General features: G+C 41.4%; 2 protein-coding genes and 1 long non-coding RNA gene across 7 annotated transcripts; 2 read left to right on the forward strand and 1 right to left on the reverse strand.

Moving 5' to 3' along the window:
• Positions 1-54: 54 nt before the first annotated feature.
• LOC140270315 (uncharacterized) lies at positions 55-4,793 on the forward strand. 3 transcript variants are annotated; one of them, XR_011907703.1, is made up of 4 exons: positions 55-495; positions 2,579-2,676; positions 2,830-3,695; positions 4,125-4,793. It is a non-coding gene; the product is annotated as an uncharacterized lncRNA (long non-coding RNA). The 3 variants fall into 3 exon arrangements; XR_011907702.1 differs by having other exon boundaries at positions 2,830-2,930; positions 3,072-4,793; XR_011907701.1 differs by having other exon boundaries at positions 2,830-4,793.
• A 6,383-nt stretch (positions 4,794-11,176) lies between these two features.
• On the reverse strand, positions 11,177-16,067 carry lamtor3 (late endosomal/lysosomal adaptor, MAPK and MTOR activator 3). 2 transcript variants are annotated; one of them, XM_072365650.1, is made up of 7 exons: positions 15,961-16,067; positions 15,692-15,729; positions 14,639-14,673; positions 14,502-14,560; positions 13,835-13,968; positions 11,839-11,902; positions 11,177-11,508 (listed from the first exon to the last, which is right to left on the reverse strand). In XM_072365650.1, exons 2-7 carry the CDS (start codon positions 15,698-15,700, stop codon positions 11,435-11,437), a joined length of 375 nt encoding a protein of 124 aa, XP_072221751.1. In that variant the 5' UTR covers positions 15,701-15,729; positions 15,961-16,067; the 3' UTR covers positions 11,177-11,434. The 2 variants fall into 2 exon arrangements, with proteins under 2 accessions (XP_072221751.1, XP_072221752.1); XM_072365651.1 differs by lacking the exon at positions 15,961-16,067 and adding an exon at positions 15,864-15,952.
• A 489-nt stretch (positions 16,068-16,556) lies between these two features.
• On the forward strand, positions 16,557-24,705 carry LOC140270481 (protein YIPF5-like). Of its 2 annotated transcripts, none has more exons than XM_072365648.1 (6): positions 16,557-16,713; positions 17,120-17,248; positions 21,308-21,453; positions 21,670-21,815; positions 21,944-22,125; positions 24,385-24,705. In XM_072365648.1, the coding sequence occupies exons 2-6, from the start codon at positions 17,142-17,144 to the stop codon at positions 24,545-24,547; spliced, it is 744 nt and encodes a 247-aa protein (XP_072221749.1). In that variant the 5' UTR covers positions 16,557-16,713; positions 17,120-17,141; the 3' UTR covers positions 24,548-24,705. The 2 variants fall into 2 exon arrangements, with proteins under 2 accessions (XP_072221749.1, XP_072221750.1); XM_072365649.1 differs by having other exon boundaries at positions 17,141-17,248.
• Positions 24,706-24,974: the final 269 nt, after the last annotated feature.

Below are 24,974 nucleotides of genomic sequence, written 5' to 3' on the forward strand. Positions count from 1 at the left end.
TGGGACGCGCTACTGATCCTCCCGCCCTTCCCGTGGGTCCATTAGGTCGCTGTTGTCTGTGAATTGTGAACCTGTTTGACCAACATATCATAAACCAACATGAATGGAGGTGTGAAGAGAAAAGTTGAAGCTGTGCATATGTAACGGAGTAAATAGTTATTATTCCACTTGCTTTTATTATTGTGATATTGGAAGTTACTGTAGTATGTTGGCTCTTTGGCTCCTCCTTAATGCTGACGTGGTTACGTCATCAGCTGCACCTGATGGACGTCAAAGGAAGTGTCACTAAATTAAACCTCTAAGTGTAAATGTTGGAATATTAACTCCGAACTTCTTACTCTAAACTCTGATCCTGTATTTCACACCTCAAGTGTTAACGTCTAACGTCTGAACACCGCTCTGCTGAAGCAAGAACTGTCTCGACTCAGTCTCTGCGTGTCAATCAGTCTGCTGAAGATGGAGCTACATCTCAACTTTGAAGGGTTACACTGTCTGGTAAGTACATGAAGTAGTATCTGATAATATTGTATTTTATATTAATATTACTCTTCGGACACCCGGTCATTTTGCAATGGTGAGCCACGGTAACTTAACTCGTCACGCTGTTACTAACCACCGGAACACCTGCTTAATGAGCTAGAGGTTAGCATGCATGCCTGCTCGCTCTCACTATAACATAAAAAGTGATTGACGGCAGTAAACAATAAGTTTGGGTTGACGTTTTGGCTGAGTGAGACGATTCATGCACTTTGTAACCAGATATAAAACGTGATAAGATTATGCTAATGGTTCGAAGTTGCTAGCTAGCGTGCTAAAGTGGTGCTAACGCTAGCTAGCATGCTAAAGTGGTGCTAACGCTAGCTAGCCCTTTGACCAAAGTCATTTCTCCTTTTTTTTTGTTGCGAAAATAACACAGCTCTTGGTGAAGTACAATATAGGTTTTTGTCAGTAACAAACACAAACCGTGAAATTGCAGTTTTCGACAGACTGCTCATGTGTACAGCATTATTGGGTGGCAACACCCATTCCGAAATCCCGCCATTCCGACATGGCTTTCCGTTTAAGGAAATGTGTGTTACTCAACAGGTGAGTCCCTTCTTTCTGTTCATGCAATTTATATGTTTAACACATTTTTACAGATAAGCGTTATTAAAAACACAAAGTCTCGGCAACTGGAGGAGGAGAAGCAGTCCGCGGTGGTTTTCAATCACACACTCCAATGCCACTTGTTTCAACTTCCGAAAATTTAATCAAGGAAAAAAAGGCTTACAAATATGGACCGAAACGGCTCCATAACACGCACAAGAATCCAAAAGAAACGAAAGTTAACTAAAAGAAAGCAACTAAACAGCATGAAGTGGTCAAAATCGGTTTTACGCATGCCTATGTGCGTCTGGCACATGCGTCTTCGGGCTCTCCCACGTTGGTTTGTGGATGAAAGCTATATGTTCAGCTGTAATGCCATGTAAAAACAATCTCTACATGACATTTACTCCCAGATGTGACCAGTTAGGTCCTTAAGATATCAACGGGCTGTATAAAGCCTTGCGCAACGGCTGTGTGTTTGTGCCAAATGCGCAAAGCCCATCCGCGCTTCCCATAAGTATTCATAGATTACATGAATAAACGTTTTTACTGCATTTTGTTGTGTTTTACACGTTCTATGCTGTCATTTCTCTCCTCTTCTATTGGCAAGGCAAGGCAAGGCAGAGTGCTCGCAACTGTGTCCTGTGCAGTAGCCGTGATATCTGTAATTGCAATTATTACTTTTGCATATGATGACAGCGTGCAAAAGACGCATGGGCTCTGTGGAGAGCTCCGCTCCAGCTGGCTGCTGAGAGCTCACTGACTGTATTTCTGCTTAATCAGTTTCAGTCTCGCCAGAGTTACATTAATATCTGTATTTTTATGTTTTAAATTTCAGGGGTTTTTGATAATAGATTATTAAAGTTTGTTTGCGAGGCTGTGGCCTCTGTATGTGCAGAGTTTGTGCGCCAGACTTTAGGGCGTATTTGCGCCGGGATATCATTAGTGCAAAATGTTTTGGGTAAAAAATAGGCTATTAAAAGGAACTGTCGGAATGGCGGTATGTTAAAAAAAAAAAAAACATACCGCCATTCCGACCATAGGAGGAAAAAAGTGTCGGAATGGCGGGACGTTTAGTAAAATATTAATTTATATATATTAATATTATTCCGACAATTGGAGACCCATGTCGGAATGGCAGCATGTAACCAGCATTATTAGGTGTGACTCTTTTTACTGGGTCACATCGAAATATCACGAGTTATATTTCTAAGTGTCATATGGTTTATCTTGGGAGACACTTCAATGTTGGTTCCCTCAATGACATAAAAATAACTAACAATAGTTATTTTTTTTATGTGCCTTATGTCTTTTAAAATGTGTTGATGCGTTAATGTCTCCTGGCATTTCTTGTGGTAATATATTTTTATTATATGGGCTAAGCTGCATGATATTGGCTCACATTGACTTTTTTTGATTGATTTTAATAACAGTGGGTCAGATAAACTCTTCATAAAGCTATCCTCTCTTTTAATTCACTGAATTCATATAGAAAATGCTGGCAAAGGTGGAATACGGAAGAGTCCAAAAATACATCAAAATTCCACAAATTGATGAAAACTTTTGACTTCCAGAAGTTTCTTCAAGAAGGTTTGTCTCATTTTAAGCTAAAAAAAAAGCTTTATAGGCCATTTTAGAGAATATTTTCATTATGTTTTGTTTTTAAGCTTTTATGCTCTAAATGTTTAAATGACATGGTTGATAATAAACTTAATGTAACTATTTTATCTTATTTTTTCCCAGTAACGGACAGATTTAGTCTGCAGGCCCAACTTGTGACTGAAGGTGTGCTCAGCTTGACTGAGGTTGATGCCGACACATTCGATGAGCTGCTCAAGTCAGGGGTGAGAAACTGAGAAACTGTTTTTTAGACATTGCTATTACTTTGGATGCATCAGATTCATCTGTATTACCAGACCCATCACCATCTCCAGCATCACTAGCTTCGACGCCAGCACAATCACCGGCTTCTTCCACTTCATCAGATTCTTCTATTATCCTCCCAACCACAAAGAACAGGAAGAGGCCCATGAAACGCCTGGATCGCGATGAAGCAAGACAGGTAAACCTTGAAACCAGCTACACATGTACTAGATCATAAAATTAGTGCTAGATAAGAGGCTGCACTTGAACTATTTATATTAGTTTAATGTAATATGTGAAACTTAACTAAATTTAACCAAATGTAGTCAATTAATTTGAAGCTAAGGGTTAAAAAATGAATGTTGTCTTTGCAGAGGGTTGAAAACTTAAGTGCCTTGAGATGACAATTGTTGTAATCTGGCGCTATATAAATCTATATATAATCTATATAAATAAAATTGAATTGAATTGAAACTGCTCTGAGCTCTAAGCCAAAGGGTGAAGAAATCTTCAAAGAGTGACAAAACCAAAACACTGATGGTAAACATTCTGATTGCAGAAATGATAGAAACATACGGGTAAGAAATAATTTTTGATATAATGGCAAAGGAAACATGACTGGACACATCTAATAAATAATTTGTTTCTAAAGGAGGATTCCACCAATGCATGTCCGGGTCAGTTATGCACTTGGAATTGTGACCCTTTTTCCATATCTCCAAGATCCTTACTCAAAACATGGATATGTAAGTTTTAATGTGTCTTTTAACTCCAAAAATGTGTTGTAGAACTTATTTCATTAGGCCATGTTTCTGCTTTATATAAGAGATGCACAATATTATATCCTTGATATCAGCTGAGAATGACTTTAAAATGAAATATCACCATCGGCCCAAAACTAACATCTCTGCTGATATGACAAACCAATAAAATGATGCGTTATATTATGTTGTTATTATTATTACATAGTCTAGGTTGAAGTAGTTTCCTTACATTGCCCAGTATGTTTTGTAAAACCTTTCATTTATCTCTATCTACCAGTGGGCCATCATGGTATGAGGAGGCATAATGTAGTTTTTTCACTAGGAAAGACTTGAGATAATCTGAAATTAGGTGAAAAAATGCCTGATTCATCAGAATCAGTATCTGCAATCACTACTACTTTATATTTGAAGCGTGTAGGAACACTACTATGATCCTCTGGCCAATACTGGCTATCTTGCATGGAGACTCAAGACAGTACAACCCATGATGGCTTCGGTGAGTGTTCCAGGCCTGATTTCCAGGACAGTCCGAGAATCTGTTCACTGGTGATCAGCTCCTTGGTGAGGAGTGCAGGGAGGCTCTCTCCATAATGAGACACTCCACAGACAAATCTGTGGTTAAAGAGAAGATGAGAGTCTCCTTTGACTACAGACAGAAGCTGGTTCATGACCAGGATGCAGCAGCTTCCCTCGTTTTCTGGTAGGAATATGTAGAGATTATGATTTTTATTGTAATTTATTTACAATAAATAATGCAAAGTGCATTTTAGTAAGCTGTATATGAACATTGTGCCTATGTTTAAAGATTGAACAGGATTTATCCATGATGTTCGGGGACCATGTATGTTTCTGTATTTATCAGACGCTTTTATCCAAAGCGACTTACAAATGAAGATATAACAGCTTTATAAAAAGCTAACAATAAGCTCCATAGAAGGAACCCAGGAGTCCGACTCTGTCAGAGGGGACAGAGTAGAGATAGGGTGCAGGCATAGAAGGAAGTGCAGAAAGACTTTATTATTCCCGTTTTAGCAGTTATTTGGTTAATTTAAGTGCAGATGTTGTCACAAAGGCGCATCTTCAACCACATCATTGTGAAATGTTGGTTGACAAATCCATTTTTAGACAAAATGTGACCTTTTCTTGTAGAATTTTGGCTAATTTTCGGGTCCTACTTGCACCGAGGATTTTCTTTTGGGTGCCAGGATTCTCAATATTGACCTTAAAGTCAGAGTAAAACTGAAATAACTGCAGAACAATGTGTTATGAACTATTAGGTCAAGCATAGAGTTTATATCTATGTATTTATCAGACACTTTTATCCAAAGCGACTTAGAAATGAAGATATAACAGCTCTATAAAAAGCTAACAATAAGCTCCATAGAAGGAACCCAGGAGTCCGACTCTGTCAGAGGGGACAGAGTAGAGATAGGGTGCAGGCATAGAAGGAAGAGCAGAAAGATAAAGTGCAGAGATAGAGGGGGGAGGGAAGTACAAGGTAAGTGCTGGGATAGGAGATGCTCTCTGAAGAGCTGGGTTTTCAGGAGCTTCCTGAAGATAGACAGGGACGCCCCTGTTCTGGTAAACCTAAAGACTGTTCATAAGAACCATGATGAACTGGTCGATACTAACCAGGAAGTGGCCACACAAAGACATTTTGAGTTTGAATCTTTAAGTGAACAGCCAACAACTTCTGCAGGTTCCCCCTGTAATTACACAGAACTCACGGTTCAGTTGTTTCACACTTACAAACCTCTGGTTGTTCTCAAAGCACTATCCAAACGATGGAGGAAGTTCTTAGTGATGTTCAAGGTCGAGCACAAGAAGCAGTTCTCCAAACATTTTCCTCAGAATCTAAGGAGTCGGAAATTTATAAGAAAGTAGAGCACTGTTTAAATCAATTAGACAATCCCTTTTCAAAATTGAATACACAGATGAAGAGGCATAAATATTATGATGAAAAATGGGAAATAGTTGAGCCTAAAGAATCTGTCCTTGGTGTGAGAATGGATACGTAGAAATAGAACTACAGGTGTATATAATCAGATTCCTCTAAAGTACATGTAAAGTACATGTATGTGACCATTTTAGGTACACTGAGATCCATTTTCAAAAATAGTGAGATAAGAGACACTGTAAAAAGGGGACATATAAAGACATTAATGATGGGTTTTATTTCCAAAACCATCCTCTTTTTTCACAACAGACACATGCTCTACAAATTTTACTCTATTATGACGATTTAGAAACGGCTAAATCCGTTGGGTTCTAAGAAGGGGATCCACAAACTGTGTTTATTTTACTTTAAAAAAACCTCCCACCCAAGGTGAACTCTGTGCTAATGAACATACATCTTACAACTATTTTCTACACCCAAGATTTAAAGACGTACGGTTTTGAAGAAATATTAAAGCCTCTAATTGACGATTTGAAAATTTTAGAAACCGAAGGAATCCAACTTCCATTTATTGCTGAACCCGTGTTTGTAATTCAAGTCACAGGAGATAATCTCGCTTTAAATACTTTGCTCGGCTTTGTTGAATCTTTCAGTGCAACATACTTTTGTAGGTTCTGTCTGACAAATAAGGAAGAAATTCAGTCTGTTTTTTCTGAGGATAATCCAGGACTTAATCTTCATATTGAACATTGTAATGCACTAAGTGAAGCTCCTGCTCTGCCTACTGTTTATGGTGTAATTATGGTGATATTATGCGTGATTTGTTGGAGGGTGTCGTACAGTATGAGCTGAAGCTGTAAAATGGTCACATCTCCATCAACACGTTGTCAGATAGGATAGAGTTTTAATTATGGACACATGGAACGTAAAAACAAACCGAGTCACTTAAAAAATTAGGACAAAACTGTAGGTTTAAATGCAATTCAGTCATGGTGTATTCTACGCAATACCCCACTTATTTTTGGTGATTTGGGACAATAATCACTGGAATTTTTTGCTCCTCTTGATACAGATTGTTGATCTAGTCTTCTCCCCTTATCCTTACTGATGGTAGGATATGTTACCTAAAACATTTGATCTGTGACCACCATAACATGTTCAAAACTTTGTTCCATCATAAGAAATTGATTCCCAAACACCACTTAATGATACATTATCCAAGGATTATAAAAATTATACACATTTGAAGCAAAACATTATTTTTTTTTTAAAGAAGTCTGTAAAAAATTTTTAAAAACCTTACTAAATCTCTAGTAAAGCAACACCAGCGTCAACTGGCATTTTACTATGAAAATTATTATTTTAAGCGGTTTGAGATTGGTCCTTTAAAAATAAAAAGCATTGATAGCTTGGAAGGTGGAGAATTACTCTGTCATACATTACAATTAGATCCATGTTCAGATGTTTCCACTACATGTTGGGTCAGAAATGATGGCACCGAGTACCAGGTTGACTTGTTTGTATGCGCTGGAACATCCCATGATGACCTGCCTGTATTTAAGAAAATCTGTAATGTCATAACACAGGAACAATAGTGATGGGATGATGCTACCTCAAGGAGTGTATTGACACACTACACAAACTGTGTTGGTCACTCAATAGTGCCCCCTTCAGGTGTTCTGGAATCATTGCAGGTAAATGAAATAAGAAGAAGGACCAGGTAAAATGCGGCAAATCCAACATGAGCCTGCGAGACATTTAATCACCAGTCCTTTATTTAAGATATAATCTCATTATTGTAGAACTTCATTCGCTCAATTTGTGAGTCAAGTTGTCCATGAGAAGAGTTCAAAATAGGCTTCAAACCTTGTTGATGTAAATGCTAAACTGAGTTGGTTTGTAAAATATAGCGAATTTGTATTAAAATTCAGAGTTCAACTTTTTATCTTATGTGTGGAAGTTTGTTAACGTAAGTGTTAAAGCATACAAAATAAAACAAATTACATATAGATTCATTTATGCATTTTTATTGAGGAACAACCGTTTTTGTAGGGTGTTTGCTCCAAGGCGATTTCTCCTCTTACCAGTTCCCCTGCCTGGGAAAAAACTCTTTCACAGGGTACAGATGGAGAGGGCGAACACAACATTTTCAGTGCAAGTTGATGAAGGTTTGGATAACAACAAAACTCCATCCAACAAACCCACAACATGTTGACACAGTTTGCTTTCTTAAAACACAATTTGGCGCCGTCACATTTAAGCGACACCGTTCCTGTATCGGTCACGTGATTTTTTTCTTAAAGCGATACACGCACCAATACGGGGTTTCACTCTTGGGCTCTCAACACAAAGCTGACGCACCAGTGTCGTTCGTCCCATCACTAATGAACAACGTGCTTAATAGTGCAACTTATGCTATAATAGGCTGTACTTCGATGGACATTTTCATGCATACTGTATATTAGAGCAAAATCATGAACATATTGTGATTTTCATTGACCAGCTGACGTATTTTAGACCGTTTGATAAGCAATACTCTGAGAGTGAGACGACATATATTGTGCCTTACTGTTGCATGTTTTAATATTTGTGGTGCAAGTTTGAAAATAAATGTTTTTAAACTGACAAACATGACTCATGATTCATTTTTTAGGAATATGTGAGAATTATATTGACACCTTCTAAGTGTTATGGGGGTAACACTTGTGTAGTTAATAAATAGTCCTCTGAGAGTTAATTGCTAACACTACGTAGAAGTGTTAAAAAAAAACTAACACTGGTTGGTGTTAGGCAGAGTTAAATTTTAACTCCAAAAAGAGTCAAATTTACACTTAGTGTAAAGGTACCAACACTCAAAGTGTTAAATTAACACTGAGGTGTGGACCCATATAGACACTTTAAAAGTGTTAAGATCAACTCTCGCAGTGTTAATTTGGGTATGCTTATTTTACTGTGTATATTTATAGATATATATCTACATCTATAGATATATAGACTAGAGGGGCGTGCCATCTTGATACGGTGCTCCTACAGTACATTATATCTATGGATGAATGATGTTTCTACACAATAAAAGTGATCATAAATCACTCGGTAGTCAAGCTATATTCACAGGTATGTTTGTCAAACATCATAGATGTACACAGACATAGATAAAACGAAAATAACCCAGAAAACGTTGAGGTGTATTCAGGTCTTTATTTCAAGAACCTTTATAAAATATTCAAATTTGCATTTCCATTTTACCTGAGGAGCATTCGAGCCCGTCTTCCAGCTCTCATGAGGTTTTCTCCCTCAGATCCAGACTCTCAACTCTCACTAAGTCTGGCCTTTAGAACAGTGGGAGAAGCAGGCAAAGCATGATTGTGGTCCCAGTGGAAAGAGGGATGGAAATATATAGTGATGTTTATAACTCATCACTCACTGATGTAGCTGGCCCACAATTTCATCCCTCAGTCCCGCTGCTTGCACCCTGGATATGAGCTCAACTGTCTCAGCGACAGGAATATAACACAGCTTGTTTTATTGTGTACTCAGTGTGTCTAAAATGAGTGGCAGAGAGCAAATGCAATACTACTCAGGTCAGAACTATTTTCTGAGGGGGGGGGGGGGGGAGCATGCAACACTTATCAATAATTAAGGATTTGATTTTAAGTTATTTTATGATAGCATGCAGTTATAAAAGAACTAGAATGGATGCACACGGCATCTTTATTGTTAAGAAAATGAAACTTTGATGATTAAATTAAGCCATCACAGCATTATTTGTGTCCTTGAATGTGTCGTTTATTCAGTAGCGATGCTTAACACACCCAGGCACAGCAGAAAAAATGAAAAGTCTGCGCTCATGACTCAGAACTTTCACGCACTTCCAAAAGTGGACCTTCTCTCATTCGACCCACTGATGAAAATAAGCAGGGTCGAGACATGGCTTTCATCCATAAGGTTCATCATGGCCAAATGTGTTGGTCTCGCCTGCGTCACAGTGCTGCGCAGCCTGCAGGGCTGAGAAAGAGCTTTCAGATACAGGCACGTTCACACAGAGGATATGGAGCTGCAGGTTTGCAGGATGGACACACATCCCTCAGTATGTCCAGCTCAAGGCTTAGCCGTCAGTTCTGGGGAACCAACATCCACTCGTTTCCCCTGAGCCGCCTCAGGAACTGCCTGCTCCCGCCCTGGGCTGCCGTAGTCAGGCAGGCTGCATTTCACAATAAAAGCATAGATCTACGCATTAATTATATGAAGGAGATGAATGTAAGTCAGATCAATTTGGTTTAAATTCAGATTCTTTATTTTTTTACAGCGTAATGCAGTGGGTAGGGAGGCTGATGGGGGGGGGGGGCGCACCCCTGGTTCTGGCGTCTATGCTGTGAGTTCCCGTCCATGTAACCAGCCAATGCTGTGGGACTTCTTCAGCTAAGTTGTTGCTCCTAGTTTCGGGAAGATGCTTTGAAGCCGTCGTACGAGAAGTCGTCCGAAACTTTTTAAGACCCAAAAATGAGTCAACAGTGACCTGGTGCCTTTGGATCATTCTCAGATGTGTCATTTATAGTTCCAAAATACAATATTATTTATATTTATATATATGTATATATGTGTAAGTATGTTTGTGGCGACCCCTGCTGTTGAGGCAGCAGCCTTTCAATGACATTTGGGTTTGTGGGCTGGGCCCGGTGGCCTGAGGTCACAGAAACCCAAGGTTGATTCACAGCAGGGGCCCCGCGGTGTGGCAGCAGCCATGTCAACCATTCTTTTTCCCTTTCACTTATCTGCTCTTGACAACACACATTCACTACATCTTACACCACTGATAAAACTGACGCCCACCTCACATTTTGAATGTAGGTTCATTTTTTCTTTGTGTTAAATAAATAAACATGTTAAACCTTCTAAAAACGGTCTTGTCATGGCCCAAAGAGCCAGTTTGTGACAGTATGTATATATGTTTTTGAATATGTATGCATATTTGTATGTATGCATTTATATACATGTATGTATGCTTATATTCATTTGCATGTATTTATATATCCATTTGTACTTATGTATGTAGGTGAGTAGGGGTTTGTGTGAATTTGCGGCTGTAGAAATCAGGGATGTTTCTGATGTGTGTGTGTTAACAAGGACGTACAGCACGGTACTGTGAAAACGTTTTGAGTCACACCTCATTTCTTTACGTGTTGCCATGGAAACGGGAAACAGATGCAGTGATTTATTGAGACATTGTCAAATATAAACCCAGAATATGAGGCAAAAACAGAGTTTGTCTGTGTGTATTTGTAGATGCACATGTATGAATGTGCATGCAGTACATGCACATGCATGCAGTACATGCACATGCATGCAGTACATGCACATGCATGCAGTACATGCACATGCATGCAGTACATGCACATGCATGCAGTGCATGCAGTACATGCACATGCATGCAGTACATGCACATGCATGCAGTACATGCACATGCGTGCACATAAAGGTATGTTGATATGTTTTTGTAAATGTATGTTAATGTTTGACAGATCGGACATAATAGTAAGACATTTGGGACAAAAGGAAACGACTCCAGTTGCCAAATTGTAAACATTTATTCAGACTGTACATCTACAGAAAACGTTAGAAGGAAAAACGAAGACAGCAATCGTCTCCAGGAAAGTTCCACCATGATGAACGTGTTTGAGGGGGTCAGCGCCTCACATCCTGACAGAAAACTGAGCACAGAAAGCTTTTCCAAAATGGACACGAGCACGCCATTACAGACACAAACGATGAGAATGAGCAGGAAGGTGTCCCCATCGGTTAATCTGCAGTGGACTGGCATGAGAGTTTATGTCACCTCCACCACCTGCCTCAGCTCCTCTATGAGTGGAGCCAACTCTTTCTCCAGACTCATGATGAGACCTGCGGACACACAAAGTGGACAGATGGGGTTCAGGCTGTGTTGCTCAGAACAGATATTCACTTTAAAGCTGCTGAGAACTGATAAAAAAAAACTCTGTTTTTGCCTCATATTCTGGGTTTATATTGGACAATGTTTCAATAAATCACTGCATCTGTTTCCCGTTTCCATGGCAACACATAAAGAAATGCGGTGTGACTGAAAACCTTTTCACAGTACCGTGCTGTACGTCCTTGTAAACACACACACATCAGCTGCGTGATGACAGAAACACCCCTGATTTCTACAGCCACGTCAGTTTGTCACACTAAACGCAGACTGATGAAACTCACCTGTGTTAGCATTGCTGCTGGCAATGAAGCTGATGACCAGAGGGAGTCGATTGAACTGCACGATCTGTTCAACACAGAAACACAGCAGACGTGTCATCGTGGAGAAACTAAAATTCTATTAAATGCTGATACAAACTCCACATTCTGTACCTGAGAAACATCCGTTTGGTTCTAAATAAGTGCTCTGCAGTAATCTGAAAGTGTACCAGGAACAAGTCAGATACTGGGCAAATATATCCTCCTTATACACCAGGAACAAGTCAGATACTGGGCAAATATATCCTCCATATACACCAGGAACATGTCAGATACTGGGCAAATATATCCTCCTTATACACCAGGAACAAGTCAGATACTGGGCAAATATATCCTCCATATACACCAGGAACATGTCAGATACTGGGCAAATATGTCCTCCTTATACACCAGGAACATGTCAGATACTGGGTAAATATGTCCTCCTTATACACCAGGAACATGTGAGATACTGGGCAAATATATCCTCCTTATACACCAGGAACATGTGAGATACTGGGCAAATATATCCTCCTTATACACCAGGAACATGTCAGATACTGGGCAAATATATCCTCCTTATACACCAGGAACATGTCAGATACTGGGTAAATATATCCTCCTTATACACCAGGAACATGTCAGATACTGGGCAAATATATCCTCCTTATACACCAGGAACATGTCAGATACTGGGCAAATATATCCTCCTTATACACCAGGAACATGTCAGATACTGGGCAAATATGTCCTCCTTATACACCAGGAACATGTCAGATACTGGGTAAATATATCCTCCTTATACACCAGGAACATGTCAGATACTGGGTAAATATATCCTCCTTATACACCAGGAACATGTCAGATACTGGGTAAATATATCCTCCTTATACACCAGGAACATGTCAGATACTGGGTAAATATATCCTCCTTATACACCAGGAACATGTCAGATACTGGGCAAATATATCCTCCTTATACACCAGGAACATGTCAGATACTGGGTAAATATATCCTCCTTATACACCAGGAACATGTCAGATACTGGGTAAATATATCCTCCTTATACACCAGGAACATGTCAGATACTGGGCAAATATATCCTCCTTATACACCAGGAACATGTCAGATACTGGGTAAATATATCCTCCTTATACACCAGGAACATGTGAGATACTGGGCAAATATGTCCTCCTTATACACCAGGAACATGTGAGATACTGGGCAAATATGTCCTCCTTATACACCAGGAACATGTCAGATACTGGGCAAATATATCCTCCTTATACACCAGGAACATGTCAGATACTGGGTAAATATATCCTCCTTATACACCAGGAACATGTCAGATACTGGGCAAATATGTCCTCCTTATACACCAGGAACATGTCAGATACTGGGCAAATATATCCTCCTTATACACCAGGAACATGTCAGATACTGGGCAAATATGTCCTCCTTATACACCAGGAACATGTCAGATACTGGGCAAATATATCCTCCTTATACACCAGGAACATGTCAGATACTGGGCAAATATGTCCTCCTTATACACCAGGAACATGTCAGATACTGGGCAAATATGTCCTCCTTATACACCAGGAACATGTCAGATACTGGGCAAATATATCCTCCTTATACACCAGGAACATGTCAGATACTGGGCAAATATATCCTCCTTATACACCAGGAACATGTCAGATACTGGGCAAATATATCCTCCTTATACACCAGGAACATGTCAGATACTGGGCAAATATGTCCTCCTTATACACCAGGAACATGTCAGATACTGGGCAAATATATCCTCCTTATACACCAGGAACATGTCAGATACTGGGCAAATATATCCTCCTTATACACCAGGAACATGTCAGATACTGGGCAAATATATCCTCCTTATACACCAGGAACATGTCAGATACTGGGCAAATATGTCCTCCTTATACACAGAGTGATTATTCTGAGGCTGCTGGGTCACCTGGTAGGTGTTGTAGTAGCAGATGATGCTCTTGTTCTTGGACAGGCCCAGCTTGCTGCCCTGATCTGTGGCCAGAGCGAACGTGGACAGGAAGCCAGGTCTCAGAGCGTGGACCGGGGCGTTGTCATTGGCAACTGCAGGGATACAGCAACTCCATTAACCTAATTTCAAATACTGTGTGACTACATATGCACAACATACAGTAACTGAACGAGCCTCCTCTTATAAGCAACACAAATTATAATTAAACCAAATAAAGGAGAAATATGAGCCCAGGTCATCTCCATATCTGGGCTAACTGTTGATACAATTATGGAAAACTAAGAAGCTTGAATGCGTCAGATGTGGTTCCAGGAATTAGGAGAAAACCAGAAACTTCCTATAGAACAGGGGGGCTTTTTAAAAAGTGGAGACCAGAAATCAGTCTGATGGAATATTTGAAATGAACTGTAAAAACAAGATGGTGTCGCACAGCTTAAGTTCCTGTAATTTATGTCACAAACAGCTAAATGTGGAAAAATCAAGTCGTTCTGGAATATTTCTGCAACAGGTGCACCAACAACAAAAAGTCTGAAAGCATGAGAAGAATACCGTGTAGAAAAGCTACAGTTATGTGATGCGAGAGCCTCATTAAGGCGATGTGGGTGATCAGGGAAGAGCGTCTTACCTTTGATGACCGGGACGCCGTCTCTGTCTGTCACCACGATAGCATGAAGACCTTCAACACTGAAGGAGAGCAAAGAGCAGCTTTTAAAGAAGAGTCACAGAACATGGAGAACACCGTGTTGCTTCGTTAATACACACCTTTGCAGCTGTTTGTACAGGAATCTCTTCAAATCCTGCACAGAAAAGCGTAAAGAACACCACAGACGGACATTAATGACGGTTTCTGCTCTCCTCTGCAGACTCCTCTGGAAACTTTTCAAAGCACAGGTTAATTCAACAGACTTCTGGTCCAAAAGGAGGCTTTTTAGTTCAGGTTTCCACCTCGTTCAGAGATTAAACGATAGAAAGATGTGAATTTAGCGGTTAGAACATTAGCGGCAGCGGCACTGAACTGCTTCCAGTTTGGCTTCAGAGTCAGAACGTCAGAATAGATTCAACAGATGAAAAGTTGCACAAAAAAAAGTGCAAATCAAGAAAATGTTTTAGGTTCTTTAGTTACTTCGATTGTTCTTCATCATTTGGACACACGTGCGTACAGAGAGCTCAGCTAACCGAAGTTAAATCCCTTGTACGTGTGCACATACTTGAACACAGGAGCTAATTGTGCTGATTGTGATGTGGAAAACATCAAATCTAAACATCTTCTCTGCAACATGAGAATCGGGTTTTGTTTTTGGGGAACTTTGCTGGTTCATGAGTTCAGCACCGCCACCTCTCAGTGACATTAAACTCGAGTGAAGCTTTGAACTGTTTAGAAATGTAGAATTAATAAATAATACATTTAGAAAAACTCTTTAACTTGTGCAGCATACATAAATTGGCCAAATGTGGCTATAACTGTATACTTTTTAGTTTGCATTTGTCTGTGTAAACTATAAGAACTCCTGGAACATGCGTGGTCAGCAGATTTCTGTGCGTTTACTTTGTGTTTGTGAGTCACAGCGTCGCTGAGACTCGTGACCGTCCGCAGGCTCTGGAAGCTCAGAAAGGTCACAGAAGCCACTGTGACACCCATAAACAGCACAGAAAGGATGCAAACTGTCAACAACAGCAGCTCAGACTGAATCCCTGCTGATGTGCTGCCCGTTCTTTCACAAATCCATCATCATTTAGCTCAGCTGTCACGTTTAAAACCCGTGAAGAGTTCCTGAGGCAACTGCTAAAAGAAAAGGAACAACGGTTTATACTCACATCAGCCATGATGCTTTTTTCCGTCTTCACCTCGATAACTGTGTGAAGAAAACGGACTCTGTCAGGTTAAAATATCCCACACATGAAGATAAACTAAACGAGTCTGAGCATCAGTGTTAAAGTAAGATAAAAACATGCTAACGGGTTAGCTGGTTAGCTAGATGAGCTCTACCTGTGAGTGGAATTCAGCGACAGCTTCGGTTATCAGCTGCCTGCTCAGTAACACACGAATATCCAAGCACATTAAAAGAGTAAAAGCGGTCACATACCTTCTTTAAACTACTTTTTACACAGCTGCTTCAAAGCAGACAAGAAGCTAAATATCACATGACATACTTGCTTGTTTCCGGTCCTGCTCTAACTTCCGGGTTTAGAAGCCGTGTTGACGGAAGTCAGCACTGCGCTGCACTGCGCATGACACGCAACCGCAGTGTGACGTTACTATGGCGACAAAGTAGAAAAGAGCTGATCATTTTCCTACAACGATCCAAAAAAAGAAATGTAAAACATTGTGCTGTAGAAGCAGGAAAAAGAACAGTGAAGCCCACATTTACATTGACTTTTATTTCTCCGTAGTCTCAATGAACCCAAAACATTTAATGTTTTCTCGAGTCAAATTAATGCAATTTGTTTGCTTGCAGTATTTCATATTAACGCATGGAAAAAAGGAACGAGTTGCAGTGATTTATGAGAACATAATATAAACAGAGTTTGTACAATTCTGAGGAGCTTTAAAGTGAATGTTTGGTCTGAGCTCCTTTATTCTTCAACACAGCCTGAACCCTCCTAAACAAGCTAACTCTAAAAAGAGGTCATAATAAGAAGTTACATTTCTACTGCAGAAAAACAAATTGGTCGTTTCAAAATGGCACTGAGCGCTGCTGAACAGTTGTTAGGCCCGGTCCAAATATAGCCTCCTATTAATAGTCTGGCCTCACAGACCAGACTTCACATGTTCTCTTCTCTGACAACACAGTGAGGAAGACTTCTGCCTCGTTCTGCTGTTGACGGCAGACTCAAAGGTGAGTTTATTGAAAGGAGCAATGGATGATGCTTTTGATTTGGAACATTTGTTTTTTTCCGTGACCCAGAGGCAGTCACAACTGGACTTAAAGTTTGAGTGATTAACACATTCTCGCTTGTGAATCACAGCTTAATTTGCTGCATTGCTATGTATTTGGTGCAGGACATTACCTATTCATGACTGTTCCTGTGTCCTGAAAATGACAAATGAAGCATTTTAAACCTCACTGCATCAGTCTGTTTTCTGGATTTCAGCTAATTTGCCTTTTTTCAGTAAATCTGATCTTTAAACTGCTGGTAATTATGGCAGCAGTGAAGCTGAGTTCTGTATATTGGCTCAGATGTGTTGCATTCACGTGACAGTAAGAGGCACTAACTGGTTTTAAACTAATATATTTCATTCAGTCTTGACTTTTCTCTGATCAGCATGGGAGACTTCCAGCAGTTTGAGCAGGACTTCTACCAAACAGGGTATTATATCGATGACCAGGGTCACACTGTGACTTATTACGACCCCTACAGTACAAACAATGAGTGAGTATTCCCCTCAGCGACACTTCAGCTGTTGAAAATGTGCCTCTTGTACATCCCTTTTGAGTCAGTTACATGCATCAGACTGATAAATACTCAAATTACAGAAGAACAAAGAGGTTTAAAGGATCCTAAACTAGTTTCACACCACATCAGAAACTGCTCTAAAAGGCTGAAATATTTAATACTGCGGTTAAGCTTTATGTGCAGGTTTAAAATCATTAAAGTCATCTTTGCAGTTTATGAGGAAGGAAATGCTTTTAACAACTCTGCAGCTGTCATACAATCTATTTGAAAACATCACAAAACATCTAAAAATGTTTCCATCCTGTTCAGAAAGCATAAATTCCACCAATTCAACCAGCTGGGGGCTGAGAGGACAGGAAAGAGGGGACAACAAGCAGCGTAACACCAGGCCAGAGATACCTGCTGAGAGAGAGAAACACAAGTTAATGACAGCAATGATGTCAGAGGGAGGAGAGGTGCATCATGGGAGCTCCCCCAGCAGGCTGGGCCTATAGCAGCAGAACTATGGGATGTTTCAGGCTCACCTGAGCCATCCCTAACTATAAGCTTTATCAGAAAGGAAAGTTTCAGCCTGATCTTAAAGGTAGAGAGGGTGTCTGCTTCCTGAAGCCAAGCTGGCAGCTGGTTCCACAGAGTGGGGCCTGATAACCGAAGGCTCTGCCTCCCATTCTACTTTTAGGGGCCTGATAACTGAAGGCTCTGCCTCACATTCTACTTTTAGGGGCCTGATAACTGAAGGCTCTGCCTCCCATTCTGCTTTTAGGGGCCTGATAACTGAAGGCTCTGCCTCCCATTCTGCTTTTAGGGGCCTGATAACTGAAGGCTCTGCCTCCCATTCTGCTTTTAGGGGCCTGATAACTGAAGGCTCTGCCTCCCATTCTGCTTTTAGGGGCCTGATAACTGAAGGCTCTGCCTCACATTCTACTTTTAGGGGCCTGATAACTGAAGGCTCTGCCTCCCATTCTACTTTTAGGGGCCTGATAACTGAAGGCTCTGCCTCCCATTCTACTTTTAGGGGCCTGATAACTGAAGGCTCTGCCTCCCATTCTGCTTTTAGGGGCCTGATAACTGAAGGCTCTGCCTCCCATTCTGCTTTTAGGGGCCTGATAACTGAAGGCTCTGCCTCCCATTCTGCTTTTAGGGGCCTGATAACTGAAGGCTCTGCCTCCCATTCTGCTTTTAGGGGCCTGATAACTGAAGGCTCTGCCTCCCATTCTGCTTTTAGGGGCCTGATAACTGAAGGCTCTGCCTCACATTCTACTTTTAGGGGCCTGATAACTGAAGGCTCTGCCTCCCATTCTGCTTTTAGGGGCCTGATAACTGAAGGCTCTGCCTCCCATTCTGCTTTTAGGGGCCTGATAACTGAAGGCTCTGCCTCCCATTCTGCTTTTAGGGGCCTGATAACTGAAGGCTCTGCCTCCCATTCTGCTTTTAGGGGCCTGATAACTGAAGGCTCTGCCTCACATTCTACTTTTAGGGGCCTGATAACTGAAGGCTCTGCCTCACATTCTACTTTTAGGGGCCTGATAACTGAAGGCTCTGCCTCCCATTCTGCTTTTAGGGGCCTGATAACTGAAGGCTCTGCCTCCCATTCTGCTTTTAGGGGCCTGATAACTGAAGGCTCTGCCTCCCATTCTGCTTTTAGGGGCCTGATAACTGAAGGCTCTGCCTCCCATTCTGCTTTTAGGGGCCTGATAACTGAAGGCTCTGCCTCCCATTCTGCTTTTAGGGGCCTGATAACTGAAGGCTCTGCCTCCCATTCTGCTTTTAGGGGCCTGATAACTGAAGGCTCTGCCTCCCATTCTGCTTTTAGGGGCCTGATAACTGAAGGCTCTGCCTCCCATTCTGCTTTTAGGGGCCTGATAACTGAAGGCTCTGCCTCCCATTCTGCTTTTAGGGGCCTGATAACTGAAGGCTCTGCCTCCCATTCTGCTTTTAGGGGCCTGGTAACTGAAGGCTCTGCCTCCCATTCTGCTTTTAGGGGCCTGATAACTGAAGGCTCTGCCTCCCATTCTGCTTTTAGGGGCCTGATAACTGAAGGCTCTGCCTCCCATTCTGCTTTTAGGGGCCTGATAACTGAAGGCTCTGCCTCCCATTCTGCTTTTAGGGGCCTGATAACTGAAGGCTCTGCCTCCCATTCTGATTTTAGGGGCCTGATAACTGAAGGCTCTGCCTCCCATTCTGCTTTTAGGGGCCTGATAACTGAAGGCTCTGCCTCCCATTCTGCTTTTAGGGGCCTGATAACTGAAGGCTCTGCCTCCCATTCTGCTTTTAGGGGCCTGATAACTGAAGGCTCTGCCTCCCATTCTGCTTTTAGGGGCCTGATAACTGAAGGCTCTGCCTCCCATTCTGCTTTTAGGGGCCTGATAACTGAAGGCTCTGCCTCCCATTCTGCTTTTAGGGGCCTGATAACTGAAGGCTCTGCCTCCCGTTCTGCTTTTAGGGGCCTGATAACTGAAGGCTCTGCCTCACATTCTACTTTTAGGGGCCTGATAACTGAAGGCTCTGCCTCCCATTCTACTTTTAGGGGCCTGATAACTGAAGGCTCTGCCTCACATTCTACTTTTAGGGGCCTGATAACTGAAGGCTCTGCCTCACATTCTACTTTTAGGGGCCTGATAACTGAAGGCTCTGCCTCCCATTCTACTTTTAGGGGCCTGATAACTGAAGGCTCTGCCTCCCATTCTATTTTTAGTTTTAGGGGCCTGATAACTGAAGGCTCTGCCTCCCATTCTGCTTTTAGGGGCCTGATAACTGAAGGCTCTGCCTCCCATTCTGCTTTTAGGGGCCTGATAACTGAAGGCTCTGCCTCCCATTCTGCTTTTAGGGGCCTGATAACTGAAGGCTCTGCCTCCCATTCTGCTTTTAGGGGCCTGATAACTGAAGGCTCTGCCTCCCATTCTGCTTTTAGGGGCCTGATAACTGAAGGCTCTGCCTCCCGTTCTGCTTTTAGGGGCCTGATAACTGAAGGCTCTGCCTCACATTCTACTTTTAGGGGCCTGATAACTGAAGGCTCTGCCTCCCATTCTACTTTTAGGGGCCTGATAACTGAAGGCTCTGCCTCACATTCTACTTTTAGGGGCCTGATAACTGAAGGCTCTGCCTCACATTCTACTTTTAGGGGCCTGATAACTGAAGGCTCTGCCTCCCATTCTACTTTTAGGGGCCTGATAACTGAAGGCTCTGCCTCCCATTCTATTTTTAGTTTTAGGGGCCTGATAACTGAAGGCTCTGCCTCACATTCTACTTTTAGGGGCCTGATAACTGAAGGCTCTGCCTCCCGTTCTGCTTTTAGAAACTCTGGGAACCACAAGGAAACCTGCAGTTTGAGAGCAAAGTGATTTTAACAATATTACGAAGGTGAAAGAAGGCAGAAACCTGTTTTATATGTGAGTCAGAGTACAGATCCTGATCAGAAATAACTCCAAGGTTCCTCACTGTAGGACTAGAAGCCAAGAAAATACCATCTAGAGTAACTATATAACTAGACAATTTCTCCCTAAAGCATTCAGGTCCAAAGAGAACAACTTCAGTTTGTCTGAGTTTAGAAGCAGACAGTTATATATGTGAGGAGAAGAACCTTAAATTCTACTCTGACTTTAACAGGGAGCCAATGAAGAGAAGCTAAAGCTGGAGAAACATGATCTCTGCTGTTAGTTCTCATCAGAACTCTGGCTGCAGGGTTTTGGATCAGCTGGAGGCTTTTCAGAGAATCTGTGGGACAGCTCAATAATAAGGAATTACAGTAGTTCAATCCTGAAGTAACAGATGCATGGAGCAGTTTCTCTGCATCACCCTGAGACAGGAAGTTCCCGATTTTAACAATATTACGAAGGTGAAAGAAATGTGTAACGATATCTCTGGAGCAGCCGGTTCAGAAAATAGATAAATATGCATAAATGGGATAAACACGAAAGAATAAACCTCTTGTTTTGTAAACTTTGACACGTTGGAACACATTTAATTAAAAAAAAGAGTAGAAATCTAACAAAAAAAAGCGTTATGACATATTTTTTGCATCTGTGTTGCTTTCAGAGGCTCACAAGATGTCATGCCAGGCAGTCTGGATCCCTTCACGGAGCAGCAGTACACCGGAGAGATCTACCAGCCAACGATGCAATCTACAACCTTTGAGAGCGCCGGCTCAGAGTCTCCTGAGGAGGAACCTCCCCTTCTTGTTGGTAATGAGACTTTTCTGTATGTATTTCCTTATATTAGCCCTTATATGAGTCCATTTGGATGTGCTGGACCCAAAAAACAACCACTAACCTATAAACTGACAGCACCTTTATGATATCCTCACCAAATAAAAGCCTCCTGGCGTTACGACAGCTTTTCAGAGGAAGGCTGCAGCTTCTCCTTGACCAACATTCTGCTCGTCTGTCTGGATTTTTCAGAGCTTGGAGTTGATTTTGATCACATGTGGCAGAAGACGCTCACAGTGCTGAACCCCTTTAAGCCTGCAGATGGCAGCATTATGAATGAGAGTGACATGACGGGTCCCGTCCTCTTCTGCATCGCTCTGGGTGTCATGTTAATGATGGTGAGTCACTGATATGGTCGTTTCAAAACCCGCTCTCTGAGGTTTACTCTAAACTGTTTACTGCTCTTTCAGCTACAAAGAGATTTAGTGGATGTCTGTTCCTAATTCCCCAAATCTGGTCTTCTCAGGCAGGTAAGGTCCACTTCGGTTATGTCTATGGGATCAGTGCCACTGCCTGTATTGGGATGTATGTCCTGCTGAGTCTGATGAGCTCCCTGTCAGTGTCATACGGCTGCGTTTCCAGTGTCCTGGGCTACTGCCTTCTGCCCATCGTCGCCCTGTCTGCATTCGCCGTCTTCTACTCTTTGCAGTAAGTCCATCCAGCTGTTGGGTTTTGTCATCAAGCAGCTGTGATTTCATGAGGAGAACCAGAAGATGTAGTTTAGTTAAGATTACGGTGTGATTTCTGAAGGCTGTCAAAGCTCCCGCTTTTTTAAACATTTAAACTGATCTGATCATAACAAATAAAAAAACCCCACATATCTATTTCTTTGGAAAATCATCAAAGAGGAGATCCGCTTCTTTTCCTGCTGCTGGCACAAGCCGGTTAGAAGTAATGATGAAAAAGGAAAAGAGGCCACATTACTGTTCAGAAGTCCTGATCCAGCCCTCAGTTCTTCATATATTTCCAGGAAAACAGCTGATGTGATTTATTTTATATATGTGCTAAATAAATGTAAAAGAAATTATAAATATAGAATATATAGAACATAAACCCAGAATCTGAGGCAGAAACAGAGTTTTTTATCAGTTCTCAGCAGCTTTAAAGTGAATATCTGCTCTGAGCTCCTTTATTCTCCAACACAGCCTGAACCCTCTGAGACAAGCTTTCTGTCATTTCTTTAAGGAGTCTTCAGGAATAGTTCTCCAGGCTTCTTGAAGGACATCCCAAAGCTCTTCTTTGGATGTGGGCTGCCTTTTGTTCCGTTCTCTGTCAGATGATCCCACACTGCTTCAATAATGTTGAGGTCCGGGCTCTGGGGAGGATTCATCCCTCCATAAGACCTGTTGCCACTGATTTTCAGTCCACTTCTTGTGTCATTTGGCACAGCTCAGCCTTTTCTCCCTGTTTCCCTTCCTTAAGAACGGCTTCTTGACAGCCACCCTTCCATGGAGACCATTTCTGATGAGGCTTGGGCCAACAGTAGATGGATCAGCTGAAGGTCCAGATGCATCTCTCAGGTCCTGTCAGGTCACAGCTGGATTTTTTCCTCTTTCTTAAGGACATCACTTTCAGATCCTGTTCATCTGCTGGAGATAGTTTTTTAGTCCTGACACTTCTTCTTTTGTCCTCCACTTGTCCAGTTTCCTCAAATGTTTTAAGGACACACTGCACACCATGCTGAGATATGCCAAGTTTTCAGCTAATAGCTCTTTGGGAATCACCTTATTGCTGCAGAAATCCTATTTTCTGTCTGTCAAACTGTGTTTTCTTTGCTGTTTTTCATAGATGCAGCTAAAGAAATGGGAACAAATGATGAGTCTTTGTGACAGGCTGCTGGTAACAAAGTGCCTAAAGATCCAGTTTAAAATGGCTTCTTTGCTAAGTTGTCTGTTCTGTGTCGACACAACACTGGTTCATCTCTTGAGTTAGGAGCCTTTTTTCTGCCTGAATAATTCATGAGGCAGCATCTTTTTTCCTAACTAAGCAGAGGAACCAATCAGAAGAGAGGAGTCCTCCACCAGTGACTCCAATTTGAAATGTGTTCAGCTGGAAGTTGTCCCGGGTTAATAAAACAACGTTGGTCATACAGATATAATCTCTTTTAAGTAACATAACTCAGCCCTAACCTGAACTTGTTCACTCTAAATCGGCCGGTTTGTACAGACCTGAAGCCAGAACCTCGTGGGGGTGCTTTCATAGCTCATCACGGTTAACAGATTCATGTTTCTTTACGTTTCCAAAGCAAAACTGACCTTCAGGGGTGGGCATGAGCTGCTTCTAACAAAGTGCCTAAAGATCCAGTTTAAAATGGCTTCTTTGCTAAGTTGTCTGTTCTGTGTCGACACAACACTGGTTCATCCCTTGAGTTAGGAGCCTTTTTTCTGCCTGAATGGGTCAAAGGTCAGAGTTAAGTGGCTGAACTAAGAAAAAACACTGAAAATGCTCAGGTACAAGGACTGAAGATGAGTGAAAAAGCAGAAAATGTGTTACATGGTGGTGTAAAAACAGTTCACTGACATCAGGATGTGGCTGATTGTGTTCACCATCTGGTTCAGCTACATTCCTGCTTTGGTATGCTGCTGCTGGATGATTCTCCTGCATGTATCACAGATACTGTTCATGTGGAAGGCCTGATAATGTCTAAGTATCACGATTAATATTTAAAAAGATTAAAGCCTGGAGAACTATTGCTCAAGACCTCTTTAAAAGAAAGAAATGAGTTCTGGATCAGGACTTTTTAACAGAACAATCTGTCATGTAATCAATGAAAAAATAAATGTGCAAGAAACCAGGAATCACCGTCCGTTATTTACAGGCTGGAATGTATTTCAAAGTCTGTTTTAGTTGATATTTAGATGATATTTGACGGTCCGTCAGAACTTCTTTTGGTTTTTGTTTTGACAGAGGCGTCCTGGGAACAGTTTTAGCCTCTTCAGCCATTTGTTGGTGCAGTTTCTCTGCTTCTAAGATCTTCATCTCCACCCTGGACATGCAGGACCAGCAGCTGCTGGTATTCTACCCCTGTGCCCTGCTGTATGGGCTCTTCACACTGCTCACCGTCTTCTGACCATCTGCTCATTAAACCACAAATATTATCCTGCTAGTGGATAAAAAACACATCCATTATGTCACAAATCAAACTGACTTTTAAACAGTTTCATTAGTTCTCAAAAAAAAAAATCCTAAATAGGATATTTAATAGATTACTTGATTTTTATGTTGTATTTACAATAAATGTTTTTTTTTTTACAAACTATGATGTTTTTGCTTATTTTTTAATGAACAAAAAGCTTTTTCCTGGAAGAAAATAGAAATATGTTTCTGTGGGAAGACAAACAAATTACAACCTACCGAGAGGAGATGGTAACCAGGCTCTGAACTACTGCTGCCTCTAAAGGGCCTTCGAAGAACTTCCAGGTTTGATTCAGACACGTTCCTTATCATCTGGTCTTTACAAGATCTTAAAATTAGGTCGATATAGATATTTACATGAG

This window comes from Leuresthes tenuis, unplaced genomic scaffold (genome assembly GCF_036924035.1).
Source record: "Leuresthes tenuis unplaced genomic scaffold, fLeuTen1.0.hap1 SCAF_15, whole genome shotgun sequence".
In the NCBI taxonomy this organism is placed as follows: Eukaryota; Metazoa; Chordata; class Actinopteri; order Atheriniformes; family Atherinopsidae; genus Leuresthes; species Leuresthes tenuis.

What these genes read in the sequence shown, in the direction of transcription:
- lamtor3 (XM_072365650.1), bottom strand. An exon ending in CTGTACAAACAGCTGCAAAG is followed by an intron (nt 14,561 to 14,638) that starts GTGTGTATTAAC and finishes GCTCTCCTTCAG; the next exon opens with TGTTGAAGGTCTTCATGCTA. An exon ending in CGGCGTCCCGGTCATCAAAG is followed by an intron (nt 13,969 to 14,501) that starts GTAAGACGCTCT and finishes GTATCCCTGCAG; the next exon opens with TTGCCAATGACAACGCCCCG.
- LOC140270481 (XM_072365648.1), top strand. Translation starts at nt 17,142, where the DNA reads ATGGGAGACTTCCAGCAGTTTGAGCAGGACTTCTACCAAACAGGGTAT. An exon ending in GGAACCTCCCCTTCTTGTTG is followed by an intron (nt 21,454 to 21,669) that starts GTAATGAGACTT and finishes TGGATTTTTCAG; the next exon opens with AGCTTGGAGTTGATTTTGAT. An exon ending in GCCGTCTTCTACTCTTTGCA is followed by an intron (nt 22,126 to 24,384) that starts GTAAGTCCATCC and finishes TTGTTTTGACAG; the next exon opens with AGGCGTCCTGGGAACAGTTT.